Source organism: Chionomys nivalis, chromosome 2, assembly GCF_950005125.1.
Source record: "Chionomys nivalis chromosome 2, mChiNiv1.1, whole genome shotgun sequence".
Taxonomy (NCBI): domain Eukaryota; kingdom Metazoa; phylum Chordata; class Mammalia; order Rodentia; family Cricetidae; genus Chionomys; species Chionomys nivalis.
Window position 1 is genome coordinate 80,951,894 of NC_080087.1, and position 19,448 is coordinate 80,971,341.

General features: G+C 42.0%; 1 protein-coding gene across 1 annotated transcript; it reads left to right on the forward strand.

Annotated features, from left to right (window-relative positions):
• Positions 1–6,974: 6,974 nt before the first annotated feature.
• On the forward strand, positions 6,975–17,450 carry LOC130869732 (cytochrome P450 2G1). The gene is made up of 9 exons (XM_057762138.1): positions 6,975–7,154; positions 7,707–7,869; positions 9,291–9,440; positions 11,657–11,817; positions 12,199–12,375; positions 14,028–14,169; positions 15,638–15,825; positions 15,945–16,086; positions 17,269–17,450. The coding sequence occupies exons 1-9, from the start codon at positions 6,975–6,977 to the stop codon at positions 17,448–17,450; spliced, it is 1,485 nt and encodes a 494-aa protein (XP_057618121.1).
• Positions 17,451–19,448: the final 1,998 nt, after the last annotated feature.

The following is a 19,448-nucleotide window of genomic DNA, read 5'->3' on the forward strand; positions in this document are numbered from 1 at the left end:
AAAGTAATTGGTGCTGCCAGAAACAGAAGTGTCTCACTGTGGAGAAAAGTCTAAGTTCTTAAAATATTTTAAATGCCATATTCCATAGGTATTTGAAATGTTGAAGATTACATGTCTAATTGATATATATATATATATATATATATATATATATATCCTAACTAACATGACTACAAGTTTGACTATTATTATTTTTTATTGATTTTTATTGAGCTCTACATTTTTCTGTGCTCCCCTCCCTGCCTCTCTCCTACTCTCATCAACCTTTCCCCAAGGTCCCCATTCTTCCAATTTACTCAGGAGATCATGTCTTTTTCTACTTTCTACTTACCATGTAGATTAGATGTACTAAGTAAGTCTCTCTTAGTGTACTCATTGTTGTCTAAGTTCTCTGGTATTACGGTTTGTAGGCTGGTTTCTTTGCTTTATGTTTAAAAACCACCTATTAGTGAGTACATGTGATATTTGTCTTTCTGTGCCTGGGTTACCTCACTCAAAATAATGTTTTTTAGCTCCATCAATTTTCCTGCAAAATTCAAGATGTCATTATTTTTTTCAGCTGTGTAGTACTCCATTGTGTAAATGTACCACATTTTCCTTATCCATTCTTTGGTCTAGGGGAATTTGGGTTGTTTCCAGGTCCTGGATATGACAAACAAAGCTGCTATGAACATAGTTGAGCACATGTCCTTGTATGATTGAGCATCCTTTGGATATATACCCGAAGTGGTATTACTGGGTCTTGAGGAAGGTTATTTCCTAATTTTCTGAGAAATCACCACACTGACATCCAAATAGGCTGTACCAGCTTGCATTCCCACCAGCAATGCAAAAAGATGTCCCTTTACCCCACAACCTCTCCAGCATAAGTTGTCCTCAGTGTTTTTGATCTTGGCCATTCTTACAGGTGTAAGATGGAATCTCAGAGTTGTTTTGATTTACATTTCTCTGATGACTAAGGATGTTGAACATTCCCTTAAGTGTCTTTCAGTCATTTTAGATTCCTCTGTTGAAAGTTCTCTGTTTAGGTCTGTACTCTATTTTTTATTGGATTATTCGTTCTTTTGATGACCAATTTCTTGAGTTCTTTGTATATTTTGGAGATCAGACCTCTGTCTGATGTAGGGTTAATGAAGATCTTTTCCCATTCTGTAGGCTGTCATTTTGTCTTGTTGCCTGTGTCCTTTGTTTTGCAGAAGCTTTTCAGTTTCAGGAGGTCCCATTTATTAATCGTTTCTCTCAGTGTCTGTACTACTGGTATTATATTTAAGAAGTAGTCTCTTGTGCCAATGCATTCAAGTGTATTTCCCATTTTCTCTTCTATAAGGTTCAGTGTGGCTGGCTTTATGTTGAGTCTTTGATTCATTTGAACTTGAGTTTTGTGCATGGTGATAGATATGGGTCTATTTTCAGTCTTCTACATGTTGATATCTAGTTATGCCAGCACCACTTGTTAAACATGCTTTCTTTTTTCCATTTGATATTTTTTGCTTCTTTGTCAAAAATCAGTTGTTCAAAGTTGTGTGGATTGATATCTGGGTCTTCTCTTCGGTTTCATTGGTCCTCCTGTCTGTTCCTATGCCAATACCAGGCTGTTTTCAGTACTGTAGTCCTGTAGTAGAGATTCAAGTTAGGGATTGTGATGCCTCCAGAAGTTCTTTTATTGTACAGGATTGTTTTGGCTACCCTGGGATTTTTGCTTTTCCATATGAAGTTGAGTCCCATTCTTTCAAGGTCTGTGAAGAATTTTGCTGGGATTTTGATGGGCATTGTGTTGAATCTGTACGTTCGACTATTATAAATGATTACCTATTAATCTGCAGTTTTTAATTATATATTACATTTTTAAATGAGCTGCCTAAACATAATACCTTAAACAAGAGTAGAAGTATACATATAAGAGAATTGACCTTAAATTTGTATCAATAAGACAATATCTATACAAATGCAAACTATTCATCTGTATATAATATCTCCCTCCCTTTTATTTAGTTTGGGAATTTGGGTGTAGTTGTCCCAAACTGCCTCCTGCTATTTGTTGGGCAAAGTATCTTTAGGGGTTCATGGAGAACTTTTGGGGACTCTTGTTCTATCAAATCACATTAGCCTGGAAGGAATACACAGATTCTCATTCTCTGTGGAAACAAAAGCAGAACCACTTTTCCAAAGTAATATATCCTTAGACTCAATTTCTGAAGTCAAGATACCTTTAAAATATATTTGTTGGTCTAACTTAGCAGCCCAGAATCAAATGTCTCTCAGCGGTCAAAAAATTCAAAGAAAACATAATAATATGCATAATCCAGACTCTCTGTGTATTTTTTATCTTTATGTGGCTTATGTTTTTATTCCTTTAATCTATGACTGTCTCCTTAAAGACATTGCTTTTTTAAAGCTATTTCTTTTTATAACTGTCTATATTCTTTTCTTTTCTCTCCGAAGCCTATTGACATTTATCCAACACTGTGATCCATTCAAGGTCTTTTTTATCTGAATCTGTTTTTATTCGGTATCTGTATTCATTTAGGGGCACTAAATGTTAAAAGGCGTGGCTAGTACTAAGGCTGCTTTGCCTTTTGGCTCTGCCCAGTCCAACATGGTGGAGGTATGTTCACGGCCAGCTCTGCAAGCCATCTCATCGCCCCAGCTCCAGGGACGCAGCAGGTCTATGTCACCATTAAGCAATTTGTAATACACTGATCACAGGCCCCATTTAAGTGCAAGGCCTCCTGAAAGAGCCAGAAGTCATTCTGCTACATGATCCAGGAAGAAACCATTGTTTAATGGAGCTGCACCTCTGCTTGTGGCCTGCAAACAGAACCTATCAGGAAAAAAAAAGTGGCTACCAAGAAGTCATGCTTAACTCTATTTTTTTATGTCTAGAATTCCTTCCCAAGCTCTCTCAGGTTTATGCAGATATAGTTGTCACATGTTGGTCACCATTTTGTAAATGGAGACTGCTCATTCTTTTCCAGCTGCCCAACCGCGAATGATCACACAGAAACTATATTAATTACAACTCTGCTTGGTCAATGACTCAGGCATATTCCTAGCTAACTCTTGCATCCTAAATTAACCCATTTTTATTAATCTGTGTATCACCACAAAGCTGTGGCTTACTGATAAAGGTTCTGGCAGTGTCTGTCTCCCTTTTGGCAACTACATGGTATCTCTTTGACTCCACCTACTCTCACTCCACATCTCTGTTCAGATTTGCTGCCTGGTTTTACTCTGCCAAGCCATTGGCCAAAACAGCTTTATTCATTATCCAATAAAAGCAACAAATATACAGAAGGCTTTCCCACACCAAGGCTGTTTACTGACTAACCTTGTTCAGATAGTATTAATCATACTTAAGAAATCTAAATAGTGCATGTATTCTTTGCCTTTTTCTTAGTTCTCTAAATGTCTTAGTTTTCTTCCTTTGTAACTTATAGTGACCCCTTTTAGAGATAGCCAGTACCTCCTCACAGCAGCAGCTGCAGTTGGCTGCAAACAAGCTAGTTGATAAGTTTTGCTACATATCTTCAAAGAATGCCTGTGTCCATGAGATATGATCTTGTAACTTTTTATATTACTAACAAGATGTTAATAAATGGAGGTAAATATGCTTAGAAGATTGTAATGACAGAAAAAATAAGAATTTAAAATGTAGAGTAAGAAGACTGTAGAATATAGAAGAATAAGAAGGTAGAAGGTAGAGGAACAAGAATGTAGAAGAATAAAGAATGTTAGAATTGGGACAGAAAATAGAGCTAAGAAATTATAGACAATTAAGACAAGAGAATTAGAATTAAAGAGGAAATAAGAAAAATGACCCTCATATACTATGTGAAGTTATTATAGAAATCATTCAATCCCTGCTCCTGAGAAACATTCTCTGAGTTACCCTGGGTAATGGTCAGAAATCTGAACTTCCAGACTGCTAAATGTCTTAGTTAGGGTTTCTACTGCTGTGAGGAACACCATGAACAAAAAGCAAGTTGGGGAGAAAAGGATTTATTCAGCTTATACTCCATATTGCTGCTCATCATCTAAGTAATTCAGCATAGGAATTCACACAGGTCAGAAACCTGAAGGCAGGAGCTGATGCAGAGACCATGGAGGGGTGCTGCTTACTGGCTTGCTCAGCCTGCTTTCTTATAGAACCAAGGATCATCAGTCCAGGAATAGCACTAACCACAATGGGTTACTCCTTCTCCATCAATCACTAATTCAGAAAATGCCTTATAGCCAGGTATTATGGGGAAATTTTGCCGATTAAGGTCTCCTCCTTTCAGATAGCTCAAGTTCATGGGTCAAGTTGATATAAGACTAGCCAGCACAATGTCCCTTCTTGTCTAATTGGGCACTCTACATGCAACTATCACTATGATTCATGACCACACTTCATTACCACAACCACAGCAAAATTAAGAGACCATATCTGTGTGGGGTGTGTGTGTGTGTGTGTGTGTGTGTGTGTGTGTGTGTGTGTGTTAAGGAGGGCCATGAAAAAGGGAGGCAAAATCAAACTAAGAGTCAAGAGAGACCCTAGAACTGGGTCTTTATGAAATGAAGCAAGATTAATAAAAACTCAGAGACAGAAATTGGGGTTCAACCTGAAGGTCAGAAAAGCAAAACAGCCAGCCACTAGTTCTTACCTCTACCTCAGTCCAAAATGGCAATCCTGCTCCCAGGAATTTCAGAATGAGCCTGAGCCTGAGAGCTGTCTCCTCCTGTTTTATAATCCTTTCTAGTCTGGGATTAAAGGCATGTACCACTTGTGCCTGTTTTCTATGGCAAACTAGTATTGCTGCAGAAATTAAAGGTGTATGTTATTACTACCTGGTCTGTAAAGCTGGCCAGTGTGACTGTTTTACTTTTCTGATCCTCAGGAAAGTTTTGTTTATTAAAAAAACAAATGAAATGCCACGACAATGAAAGGCATCTGGAGTGAGAGTTTTGTTTTATTTTTCTTTCTGAGCTTATACAACTTCAGTTAATGCTATGTATCCTAAATCCTCTTATTTCCCTGCCGATTTTATGGTTTCATTTTTCTTTTATATCTGAACAGGATTTTATTTTAGACACACACTAGGTTTTCGTTATCCATTCACCTGTTGATGGGCAGCTACATTAGTTCTATTTCCTGTAGTGAATAGAACAGAAATGAACAGGGAGGTGCAAGTATCTCTATGGTAAAGTGTGGGATGCACCGGGCAAATGCCCAGGAGCAAAGCAGCTGGGTCATATGGCAGTTTGGGTTGTGTGTGTGTGTGTGTGTGTGTGTGTGTGAGAGAGAGAGAGAGAGAGAGAGAGAGAGAGAGAGAGAGAGAGAGAGAGATTTGTTGCTGTTGTTGATAGTTTGTTTTTGAGGAACCTCCAAAATTACTTCTATCATGTATGCATTTATATATGTAAACAAATGTACATACATGTGTGTGGTATAGCATGTAGAAAGGAGATGAAGAAAGGGAAATCTTAGATGATGAGAAAGAGCAGAATGCAGATAAAGGACACATGAGCCGCGAAAGAGGATGGAAAGCTAAATGATTTTGTTGCTTCCCTAGAAAGAAAGGAAGGTCTCCCAACAGCAGACCTAAGACAAAGAAAGTGACACAGTCTGTCTAGAATTCCCACCAGTTCTCCTGGACATGGGACACCTCCGCTAAGCCAGCTAAATCTTCATCGTTCTCCCTGTCCAGTTCTTACCACATAGGCCCAGGCTGGCCCTAAATCCTGATTTTGCGGCTGAGGTTACAAGCGTGGGTACCTGACTCAAGCTCTGTTCTCGGAACCTGTAGGTTAATAAAAGAAACTCGATTTCCAAATGTGAAAACCCAGATATCTGAAGACAGGGCCAGATCTGTGTGGTGGCACCAGGACACAGCGAAAGAGAACAATAGCCTGTGAATGTGTTTGGGGCCAGGAAAGAAGTTTCAGATATTTGGTATGAAAATAGATGGGAACTGTTTACTAGATTCTCAAGGACAGAGAATGCTAGGCAGCATCTCCAAGGGTGAATCCAATCTGTAGGGTGGCGTTCTGAGTGTTCCCTGCATCTTAGACATCACATCATGGAGTTTGGATAAATCAACACAATCTAATCTTTCATCATTGTATCTAGAGTAGACACTAACTTGTATGACATCCTATAAAACATGGTTTACTTCTTTTATAGTACTTTGCTGAATACTTTACACATGAGTATAATGTGTTTGGATCAAATTCATGCCCCTTTCCCTTCCCTCCAATTCCTCTCCTATGTCCCTACAACTTCACCCAACTCCACAAGCAGTATCTCTCTGTTTCTTTCTTACACACACACCCCACATCACACTCACAAACACCACTCACAATCATACAAACACCACACACACACAACACACTCAAGCACACACCACACTCATGCACATGCAGACATACACACACTCTAGTCCTCATTACTTCCACCAGATGTGCTTTAGGATGAAAGAAGTCCCAGGACTGAGTGGGAAACTCTCAGGGGCTGCTTGTATAATGTTCTTGGATGTGCTGAACTAGAGAAGGAAGCATCTTGCCCCTAGCATTCTCTGGACAGGTGGAAGGAGTGCCCAAAGAATTGGTATTCCATGGACCAAAACCAAGGGTCTGAGGGAGGAGAGTTCACATGTCAGGATAATGTAGGAAAGCCTATACTTTGTGCAGATTCCCTGTGAATACATTGCTTCTCAGATGTCACAAAAATATGAAGCTGAAAGACAGTTGGGAAACTTGAAATGGGAAGAAAGGAGATAACCCCTGGTGGATTTTCCTGGGTGAAATCAATATACCTCTGTGCAGGTGAGAGAATACAAATTGTGTAACTTCACACTCACCAAGTGGTCTGCCTCCTGATGGTGTAATACAGGGATAGTTTGACTCCCACAGGGTTCAGATTTCTCTTTAAGCTGATCTTCCAGAAGCTATTTAGGCAGGATCTGGATTCAAGGACACACACACTTGACAGCACCATGGCACTGGGAGGGGCCTTCAGCATCTTTATGGCACTCTGTTTGTCTTGCCTGCTCATCTTGATTGCTTGGAAGAGAACCAGTAAGGGAGGGAAGCTGCCTCCCGGCCCCACACCAATACCATTTTTGGGGAACCTGTTTCAAGTTCGCATTGATGGCATATTTCAATCCTTCCTGAAGGTGAGTGTGTCCATTGCTTATTATAGCAATGAAGTCAACAAACAGCAGAGCTGAGTTCACACCAAGCCCACGATTCCTAAACACAGACTCAGAAAGACACTTTAGTAAACTTAAATTATGGAATCCTAGAATTAAGGGGGAAGAAAGTCTTGGACTGAGTACACTAGAACGGAGCTCCCCTCTTCTCAGGACCCTGGATCACAGTCTAAGGGGTTGTGGAGTCTCATTTCTTTAAGGGCAAATTTGTTCTCAAATTGTCTTAGACTTTTATGACACTAGAAACCTAGCCTTTCAAAGAGAGAAGGTGTAGATCGCAGAGTCCAGCTCTTCCAAGTCCATTGTTTCGCAAACAAAACTAAGATGTACAAAATTTGGAACATGTACTGCCCAAGGTCACGGGAATCGGTATGATGTGTTTTTTCCTAACACCCTTCCAAGCCCAGGACTTTCCTCTAGTCCTGCCTTTCCATCCTCCTAGAATCTCTACCCTTGACTGGAGGTCTCGTCACACTCCATTTTTCTCCTTCCCTCGGTATCTTCCTTCACTCCCAGCTCCAGGAAAAATATGGGACTGTGTTCACTGTATACTTTGGTCCAAGGCCAGTGGTTATCTTATGTGGACACGAGGCTGTGAAGGAGGCCCTGGTTGACCAAGCGGATGACTTCAGTGGCCGTGGTGAAATGCCTACATTAGAGAAGAACTTCCAAGGTCATGGTAAGCGGCAGCAATAAGACAAAAACCACTGCAATGTATTTAGCGTGTTGATGGGTCTCTGGTAGATGATTCATGAATCACGTCCATCGACTCCCTCGAGAAGGGTATGAACGCCCTGCTAATCTTGGAAGTGCAAAAGCTAATGGTGAAAAAGGTAAGGTAATGTCATACAGTATGTGTGAGGGCTACTTTTGAATCCCAGTATCTGGATTCTAAAATGTTTACAGTGTCATTTTTATTCTTACTTTTAATGAATTACAGTGTGGTAACATTTGTGTACCCCATAAAGCCTTTGCAGTCAAGCTTAGTTCTATTTGCCCATACACACACAACACAGGTCCCCAGCACCTGCATTTAGGATTATTCTTGTCTAGTGTTACGTGCGCATTCGACAAATGTAGGCAGGCTCACTTCCCTCGTTTCACCTGTCTGTCTATCTTCTATCCTTCTATCAATACACATTTTCTCAGCTCTGCCCATTGTTCTATGGATCCACGGAAATGTATTCACTACCCTGTGTATGCAGACATCTTTCCATCTTATTATTCAAATTTCTGTCAGTGTTCTATGTATCCATGAATCCACCAATACTTTGATTTGTGCAGTGACCTTTAAGTCACTCACACACATATGAATCTTTCCATCCAACTGCTCTTCTATCCATCCATCCACCTTTTCTTTCAGCCTCTATCTGTTCATCTTAATCCCTCTGTCCACTAACACCTCACTCAGAGTGTTTCATCCTCATATCTGTCCAGACAGACAGACAGACAGACAGACATTCATCTACCTTCCCATATATCATTCCAGTCCAGAGCACAGGCTGCTTATCCAGGGACCTGAGTTTGGTTCCCAGCACTCACATGGGGCTCCCAACCATCCAGTTTCAGGGGGGATCTGATGCCCTCCTCTGGACTCCACCATTACACTCTTCCTGTCGTTTATCAACATATTCTAAACTGATCTTATTAAAATCCCAAGGAATTCACCAATCCACAACTCAGGTGATTTCTTCTACAGTCTTCATGATGTAAGGTAAATCCTTTTCTATAGGTGCACTGATGTACAGTGGTGAGTTTCTGTGCATACACATATATAAGTTTGAAGATTCCAACTGGCACTAAGAAGATAAAAACAGCCTTTCCATTTAAGGAATACTCTATATGTTATGCCATGCTTACCTCCTCCACTTTTCTTGGCTCTGAAACTATCCCAGCCACAGCTTGCTAGCCTAAAAGAAAACTTCCTTGCTCTCTGAGTTATTCCTAGCCTCATTCCCTTTTCCTTCACCCCTGGGCTATTTTGGAGGGAATCTTGATATCCCATTGAGCCTGGAAGGTTGACTTTCATAATTGTGTCTACTACATACTTGAGAGCACAAAGGGGAGGGGGCAGGGGCCTGACCACTGACATTCCGGCAGGTTTGGCTCTGTCCAATGGAGAACGATGGAAGGTTCTTCGGCGTTTTTCCCTGACCATTCTTCGGAACTTTGGGATGGGAAAGCGGAGCATTGAGGAGCGGATCCAGGAGGAGGCTGGTTACCTACTGGAAGAATTCCATAAGACCAAGGGTATGGAGACCACATTGGGTGACTGGGTGTTTACAGAGAGCTAAATTCATGGGGAGACTTGGTGGAAGAAAGACCTGAAATAGGAAAGGTTGGAAAACATTAAGGGTTCACAGAGATTTTCAGTGAAGTTCCGATGTTAAAAATTAACATGGAAGATTCTAAGTGACAGTTTGTCTAGAAATGCCCCTCGGTGGACCTCAGCTGTTTGTAGCTCAAGAAATCATGCAGGATTCTTGTGTTGGCTGAGCCTGCATCTTTTCCTAGAGAAAGGACCAAATGTTGCTCTGTCATACATGCTTTATTGTGATAATGAAAACAACGCAAAGCTCGCCATCTTCACCATTTTTAAGGGTAGGCACAGTTTTTCATGCTGGAGAGATGGCTCGGCTGCTAGAGCACTGGCTGCTCATCTAGGGACCTGAGTTTGATTCCAAGCACTGACATGAGAATCACAAAAGTTCAGAAATCAAGTTTCAGGGGATCCAATGCCCTCACCCAGCTTCCAACAGTACCAGGCATGCCATGCATGTAATATATATGTGTGTGTGTGTGTGTGTGTGTGTATGTGTGTGTGTGTGTGTTCAGGCAAACAATAAAAGTTCAATTAGAACAAAATTTTAAAGAGTATAGTGTAGATATATTCACATCACTGTAAACAAATGCTTAGAAATGTCTCATTTTGAGGTTCTTTTTTCCCACCCATCCCTAGTGTGTGTGGGGAGGGGTATACCCTATGCAACCAGACTGTCTTTGAACTTGCTTCAGTTAACACACACACACACTTCCTTCAGGAAAACTATTCTCTTGAGTATTTTCCTACATTAAATTTTTTTCAAAACTTACAATGTATTTATATCATATCTTCCCCTCCCAGCTCCTCCCAGATCATCCCACCTCCATACCCACTCAACTTCATGTTCTTTCTCTCAAAATAAAATAAAACAACGAAAATCAAAGCACACAAACACCCCTAACCAAGAAGCTATTTGCAATTGGTACCTGCTGGAGAGGGAAAGAACCAGTCTGTCCAATGGAGTGTGAACGGATAATAGCAACTACACTCCAGAGAAGCCCCTATGCCCAGGAGTGGGCCAACACAAATCAGGACCTGAGGGGTTTTTGTTTATGTGTGATTTGTGTTTTACTGATGTTTTTACAGTGTCTAGTTCCCAGCATATAAGAAGCTATGGCACCAATAGAGTCTAGAAAGCAAAGACAGAGATTCAGATACTTAGAAACAAATAGAAGTCCCTTGTTAGGACTCTGTAGAATAAGGAGTTCACACATGGCTTTGAACAGTCTTGTGCTTCTAGAAGTTATCTGCTATGTTGTAGAAGTTATCTGTATGTATGTATTGTAATAAATGTGTGAATAATACTGGAGAAATTGATCCCCACACCGATTACTTGACCAGGATCCCATTTTACAGATAATGTGTCTGAGACCAAGGGAAATAATTTCCCTTTTCATATGAATGAATGTTGGATGTATGCATGTGCATATTCATGTTCACATGTTCTTGTACACAAGTGTACATATGTGTAGAAGTCAGAGACTGACCTCAGAGGTCTTTCTCAGTCCCTCTTACCTCTGTTCCACTCAGGGATTTGTGGATTGTCGCTGCACACAGAGTTCTTCACTACCACAGACCCAGCTAGCCAGCTTCTGCCGAGGAATGCCTGTCTCCACTTCTCAAATGTTAAATCAGAAACAAGCTGCCACACTTTTTTAAGTTGACCAGCCTTAGCCAGGCGGTGGTGGCACATGACTTTAATCCCAGCACTTGGGAGCCATAGGCAAGTGGATCTCAGTGAGTTAAAGGTCAGCCTGGTCTACAAGAGCTAGTTCCAGGAAATATTCCAAAGTTACAGAGAAACTCTGTCTTGAAAAATCAAAAAAAAAAAAAAGGAAGGAAGGAAGGAAGGAAGGAAAAAAGGAAGGAAGGAGAAGGAAGGAAGGAAGGAAGGAAGGAAGGAAGGAAGGAAAAAAGGAAGGAAGGAAAAAAGGAAGGAAAAAAGGAAGGAAAAAAGGAAGGAAGAAAGTAAAAAAGGAAGGAAGGAAGGAAGGAAAGAAGGAAGGAAGGAAAAGAAAGAAAGGAATCGAGGCGCTCATGCATACCACTAAGCAGAGGACCTGGGACCCAGTGCCAACACTGAGAAATCTGTTGCCCTACCTCTCTTGTCACTGATTCCCACATAGTCCCTTTCTACCTGCAGGAGCACCCATAGATCCCACCTTCTACCTGAGCCGCACTGTGTCCAATGTCATCTGCTCCGTTGTCTTCGGGAAACGCTTCGACTATGAGGACAAATGTTTCCAGAACCTAATGAAGCTGATCAATGAGAGCTTTGTGGAGATGAGCAAGCCCTGGGCACAGGTATTTAGTAACCACCAGTCAACTCCCTGCCCACCCTTCATTCTCAAGCAAGCACTTTCCTATGCACCGTCTAACCCTCCTCCCTTCATTCCTGGGAGGTGCTTATCCATTTGTCTAATAGTTCAGAAAACAAAGGGTTACACCCAAATCTCAAACCCAACAGTAGACAATTTAGTGAAATAGGGTGTCTCTCTGTAGCTTAGGTTGGCCTTGAACCACCACTGATCTTTTTCTTCTCAGTGTCCCTGGTGATGGGATTAAGAGTGATCTCTGCTCTGCCCTAGCTCCAGCCACATGAGCCCAACTCTCTGACTTTAGAACTTGGCCCATCTGGTCCCTGATGCCCATGACTGACACACACCCCTTTGCCTCTGCCCACAGTTATATGACATGTTCTGGGGAATCATGCAGTATTTTCCAGGAAGTCACAACCACCTCTATAACTTGATAGAAGAACTTAAGGACTTCATTGCATCCAGGGTCAAGATCAATGAAGCATCCTTTGACCCCTCAAACCCTAGAGACTTTATCGACTGCTTTCTCATCAAGATGTACCAGGTACTTTTCCCTTACGCCATTCTTTCTGTCTTTTGAAACCTTTATCCCTGCCATGTCAAACCCATCTTGCAACTGTTAGAAGAAAAGAGAAAAAACATTATCTCGTACAGTTTACTTCTCTCCCTAGATAAAAATGGAGAAACTGTAGAAATGTGAGCCACTTGCACCTTTCAAATAAACTTCCATAAAATTAATGTAATCAGATATATTTATATTTTATATATATGTAGTCAGGATTGTCTAGAGCCATGGTTCTCAACCTTCCTAATGCTGCAATGCTTTAATACAGTTCCTCATGCTGTGGTGACCCTCCCAATCAAAAAATTCACTGCACTTTATATCTGTAATTTTGCTACTGTTATGGATTATAACGTAAATATCTGATATGCGACACCTGTGGAGGTCATGAAACACAGGGGGACAAAACTTACAGAAGTGTGTGTTTGTGTGTTCAAAATTTATTAGAACGGCTTACAGGTTGTGGTTCAGCTCGTCAACAATGGCTATCTATCAATGGAATGTCCAAAAATCCTGTAGTTTTTCAGTCCATGAGGCTGGCTGTCTCAGCTGGTTTTCAGTATCTGCAAGAACCCTGAAGAAGTTGACTCTGATGGCAGTGAAGAATGGACTTACAAACAAAGATGAGAGCAAACAGGCAAAGAGAGTCAGCTTCCTTCCTCCATGTTCTTTATATAGGTTACCAGCAGATTAAAGGTGGAACTTTCCACCTCAGAAGATCTGGATTGAAGGTGTATCTTCCCACATGAAAGATACAGATGAAACAGGTCTTCCCACTTCAAGTTGACAACTAAGAATAGCTGTCACATATTAGTTGCATGTTAGTGGGCTTTCGTGTGAAACTTCCTTAAAGAATACAGCATGCACTGGTCAACACCAACACCCTTTGTCTTTGTGAACATGGCCTACTTTCAAGTAAACGTCTCCTAGTTTCCGTCTATGACAGAGAATATGCAGTAACTGCCTCTGCGCCTGGTTTGTTTGCATAGCCTTATTCCTCCAGTTCTGTTCATTTTGCTGCAAAGAACTTGCTCTTCATGACACGATGTATATATACTATATTTTTCTAAAATATACTTCAAATCTACAAAGTTTAGCATAAAGAAACTTCTAATCTTACAGTTTTAATATTATCTATACAACAGGCTATATTATTGAAAATCAGAATATGCCTTCAGAGTCTCAGAAGTGAGAACCTTAGCAGTTCACTCTCTAAATTTGAGTTTAAGCTTTAAATTCACAAATTTAAAGTCTTTGAAGTGTAGGGACATAAGTAGTCTGAATGCCTGTGTGGTGGCCATTGGAATTCTAGGCCATAATGGTTTCATTACAGAGCCTGAGTATTTGGTAGTTGAAAGTTACATGTTCTAATGCCCCCCAAACTTTCAAATTGTGCAAAATTCTGCTTCCTCTTCCCTTATCTTCTTGCTCACTACACACACACACTGTCCTTTTCTTGCCATTCCTCTAAAACACCAGCCATGCTCCTGTCTCAGCACCTTTGCTTTCATTGTCTCTTCTGGATTTACTTAACCCATCTTTCTACCTCTCGCTAATAGACCTCCTCTACACAGAAGGGAAGGGAAGATAAACTCTCACATGGGTGATTCTGTGGCAATTCTCTTTGTTTTCAGGATAAAAGTGACCCCAACACAGAATTCAACCTCAGGAACTTGGTCCTCACCACCCTCAACCTCTTCTTTGCTGGCACAGAAACTGTGAGTTCCACCTTGCGCTACGGATTCTTGCTGATGATGAAATATCCCGAAGTAGAGGGTAAGTTTCTAATGAGCAACTAATCTGATACCTCATATACCTCCTCAGAAGGATAGCGAGCTTGAAATTGTACAGTCCCGCAGTCTTAGCCTCTCTTCCCTTGATGACTTCAGAACAGGGTCCATCACCTCTCTGCTTGTCCCTAGATTTGTTCTCTGTGGCTGTTGAGACTTAGAAGCCTGTATTTATCATCTGACCTTCCTAGTCAGGGCTTTTGCTCAGAGTGACTTCCACTAGACTGACATCAAGGAAGAAAGACAATGACATTCTCTCTGCCTTCCCAGAGACCCTTAATTGAGCTCCTGGGCTCAAACATGCATGTAGACAAAATGCAGATGTTTCCTGCATCTGCAAAGTCAGAGCAGACACTTTCTCATCTCTTTGCTTCTGTTACCTCCTTTCCTACCTCTTACCTGCCTTCTTCTCTACAATTCAAATACGTGACTACTCATGGCCATATGCATAATCTGGCTAATCTCTTCGATTCACAGAAACTTAGTGAGACCTATCAAGTCCCCTCTGACCTTATGTCATCTTCACATACATAACATTGATGTCTAGGATTTGAAGGCACACCTCTTCCCTTCCCCTTTCTCTTGGAGATGGGATCTTACTACATAGTCCAGGCTAGCATTGGTCTGATGACCACACTTCTTTAGCCTCCTGGGAAGCTGAGATGACGCGTATGTCATCATACTCAGGCAAGGCTATGTGAGGGCCATTACTCAGCTGACTACACTGTCCATATCAGACAGAATTCATGTCTAAGAAACTAGAATTTGATCTGGTTGGTGAACTCAAGTAATCAAAAGTCACTTCTTTCAAAAAAAAAAAAAAAACAAAAAAACAAACTCTAATTAGGCCTTCCTCTACCCTAGTCAAGTTCAAAATAAGAGTTGGCTTTGCGTAAAAACACCACCTATGTAGGACATTGCATGGGGACCCAGCATGCTGCACTGATCAGTATCCTTCCATGGCTTCTTGGTATTTTTAATTAAAGACCAAATTCCCACATGGCATTCAAGGATCTAAGCTATCTCCCCCCTGATGTCCAGTGACGTCTGTTGCATCACTGCAATGAAGCAAACCAAACACATGTGATCCTCCCATAAGACTCACTGTTTTCCCGGCATGTAGACAAAATCTTCATCTCAAGATCCTTTACTTAACGACATCTGCAAAACTCAGAACTTGACTTGCCCTAGCCTCTCAACACAGACATTCCCTGGCCAGACATGTGGCTCATACTTGTAAGCCAGCACATATGAGACTGAGTAGAGAGAGTGTCTGAGACCTACACAATTTGTATAGTGAGTCCCAGTCCAACATGGACCACCTAGTGAGGCCCCGTTGGCAAACAAACAAGCACACGCTCTCCCAACCACAAACACAAACAAAGACCGAGCAATGAAAACAAACGTCAGCCTTCCCTGCGGCCTTTCCTGGTATATCTTCTTCCGTGTTACAGCCAAGGTTTATGAGGAGATTAACCAGGTGATTGGAAATCACCGGGCCCCAGCAGTGGAGGACCGCGCCAAGATGCCCTACACTGATGCCGTCATCCATGAGATACAGAGACTGACAGACATTGTGCCCCTTGGTGTCCCCCATAATGTCATACGGGACACTCATTTCCGAGGCTACTTTCTGCCCAAGGTGAGGTTGTACCCCATTTTTGTCCTAACACCCTTTCCTAACCCCTTTCTCTTCCTGTTTTGTACCTCTATCCCCCATTGCCCAAAGCAGAGTTCTAAGAGCCTCTGTCTGTCTCCCAGGGCACAGACGTGTATCCCCTGATTGGCTCAGTCCTCAGAGATCCCAAATACTTCCGCTACCCAGATGCTTTTTATCCTCAACACTTCCTGGATGAACAGGGGCGCTTCAAGAAGAATGATGCCTTTGTGGTCTTTTCCTCTGGTAAGTTGTTATATCTAGATTTCCCCAGATACGCACTAGAGTAGTCTCTCCAAGGTCTGTGTTATAGAATTATAAAAAAATCCTAAAATCCCAGACCTGGGAATATTAGACTCATTCACTTGAACGATTGTGGGCATGCGGGCATGGTGCCGGTGCATGTATGCAATCTCAGTATTCAAAAGGCAGGGGTAATAAGACTTAAAGCTGAAGGCTACCATGGGATTACAGCAAGATTCTGACCTTAAAACAATTGGAAATGATGAAAAAAAAATAAAATGTTAGAGCAACAATAACAGTGAAAAGGCATTTAGTAAACTTCATCATACTATGTTAAGAATCAAATTAAAAATATTTCATGTTTTGTCAGCCACATTGTCCTTGTCTGAACCACACGTGCCTATCATGTACGATGGACAAATGTAGCCACTGATAACATTTGACTGAACGGTCACATGCGTGTGAAAATGTAAACATTCTTATTCAAGAGCAATGAAACATGAAACACATTTAATTTACACAAAATATTCTTTTTCCTCTGAATATTTTCAAACATTCTAAGAGATAAAAAGTATTAGTACTCAGTGTGCACACAGACAAAAAACAAAGCCACAGATTGGCCTCCCAGACAGAAGTTTGTCGGCCTGTGAGCAGCCGTGCCATCCTGCGATTTTAAATGGCAGTCAAGGGATGCCTGGACCCTGTGTGAATTATTGCAATTGTCAACCGTGTTCCTGGGATCAGGAAGATATCTTTAAATACAATTCTTAGCTCTTTTTTAATGTCGAGAGTATTTGATACCTAAGACATCTTAAATACCTCTGGGGAATTGAAATGAAGAGTTTTGAATATTTTTTCTGCTCTGGGGATGGAATTCACACACACTGAGTGTGTCACACACCCCAGCCTCTCTCTGGTGGAATCCAGTCCCTGCTCTGCTGTTCAGCCACACTCCAGCCCTCATGGGTCTTTTGGGACCAGTCTGTCTAATTCTAACCCAGGTAGAATCTCAGCAAACAGACAGGAAGTTGCCACCTGCCCTGTCCCTCTAGGTGGCAGCTGGTAGCTGGGCAGTACCAGTGGGACCCAGTAAGTCTTGTTAATGATCATGGAGACAGCTGTGAGTTGAGATGCCAAGGAGTCGGTAGAGGTTGCCATACCCCTCTGTCTCTTGTGTGTCTACAGGAAAGCGCATCTGCGTAGGGGAGGCCCTGGCCCGCATGGAACTCTTCCTCTACTTCACTTCCATCCTTCAGAGGTTCTCCTTGCGTTCTCTGGTGCCTCCTGCTGATATTGACATCAGTCCCAGGATCTCTGGCTTTGGCAACATCCCCCCCACTTACAAGCTCTGCTTCATGGCCCGCTGAGTGCCAGCTGCTAGGCCAGCTGAGCTGAGCTGAGCTGAGCTGAGCTGGAGTTCACCTCTGCAGGCTCTCCCTTCCTTCCTCAATCCTCTCTACACCTGGAGAAGTCATGCTCATGCTCACAGTTGTGCCGAGGTCACAGTTCTAGCTACAGTCACTGTTTGGGGCAAAGCCTGAAGGTTTAATTAAATTCACTGGATTTCTCAACCTTGGTCTCAGTCCCCTCCCCCAGACTCTTACTGCCTTTTGTCTCCCCTGCAAAGTGACCAGAATGTACTCCATAATTCTCTCCTGTTTGCTTGTATTTCTCTTTCTCCAATAAAGAACTCAAGACTGTTGGTCAGAGCAAGTTTACTGTGTATCACATTGAGAGTTCTATTGTTGCAGGAAATAACCAAGGGATTAGACACCCAACCTGAGAGCCAGGAAGCAGGGTATTGTATGCACAACGGGCCCAGGGGACTTCAATTCAAAAACTGATCTCTGAGTTCAGTTAAACAGAGCCTTTTGTTCCCCTCTGTCCCCCCATCACACACACATAGCAACCAAGAGTGACATATACTGTATTAAATTTGCCTAATGTAATATATTAAATATATTAAAACTGCCTCCCCAAACAGAAGTCTATCGTGGGTAGAATTTTATTCAGTGCAGAAGGGAGAGGGAAGAGGTTACAGGGGGACACAGTGAGCTCCCACAGGGTGCTGACCTGGTCTTACTTTCTTTAGTTTCCAGGGTGATGTGCAGAACAGACGTTGAAATGGGCTTTCTGATTGCTTGTTACTGATAGCAATTCCCTGTGCCATCAACAGTTTCCTGACTGATTTTGGTCACTTTGTAGGGCATCAAGCTGTGGCACCAAGCATCTTGCCAGTTCGGTACTTGTCCTCACTATCACTTCTCCTGCTGAACTTGCTCTCCTGGTGGCTCTTGTCTCAACTCCCAGTTCTCCACACCCTGCATTCTGTTTTGAGTATACCTCAGTTATTCACAATTACAGTGAATAAATCACCACACTGAAATACAAACTAAAAAACAAATATATATTTTAAATATTTTTTATTCAATAATTTCATACACATTGTACTGGCTGGTTTTGTGTGTCAACTTAACACAAAATAGAGTTATCAGAGAGGAAGGAGTCGAAGCTGAGAAAATCCCTCCATGAGATCAGCCTACAAGGCATTTTCTTAATTAGTCATCAATGGGAGAGAGCCCTGACCCCGTCCATTGTGGGTGGTGCTATCCCTGGGCTGGTGGTTCTGGATTCTCTAAGAAAGCAGGCTGAGCAAGACATGGGGAGCAAGGCAGTAAGCAGCACCCCTCCATGGCCTCTGCATCAGCTCCTGCCTCCGGGTTCCTGCCCTACTTGACTTCCTTCAGTGATGAACAGCAATGCTGAAGTGTAAGCCTAATAAGCCCTTTCCTCCCCAAGTTGCTTTTTGGATCTGGTGTGTTTCATCACAGCAATAGAAACCCTAACTAATACACACAGATAGAAAGTACTTTAATGATATGTACCTCCATTCCTCTTAGTTATCTCCCTCCCACTGTGTATGGAATGCTTTATCTTCCTGATACCCTAAATCTCGCCTTTCTCCTGCCTTTTTAGAAAATTAACTAGGGTTACTTACATGCACACAATTTTACTGGATAACATAAAGCGGTTACACCCCTGAGGAAAAATGGCTTCTCCTTTCCCAGTTCCCACCACTACCCAGAGGTCTTCAACTAGGAGTGGAACCTCCTATACTCCACCCCCATCTATGTTTGAAAGTCAACAGCATCCATCTTGTGCAGGTAGCCATAAAGACAGTGAGTTTGTGTGTGCCATGGCAATGCCATGTCCGAAGACAGCATTTTTCAGCATTCCTCTCCATCCTATGGTTCTTATGTTCTTACCATCCCCTCCTCCACAATGTCTCCTGAGCCTTGGGGAGGGGTGGATATAAATGTCCCACCAGGTTTGAGTACTCAATAGTCATTTATTCTCAACACTTG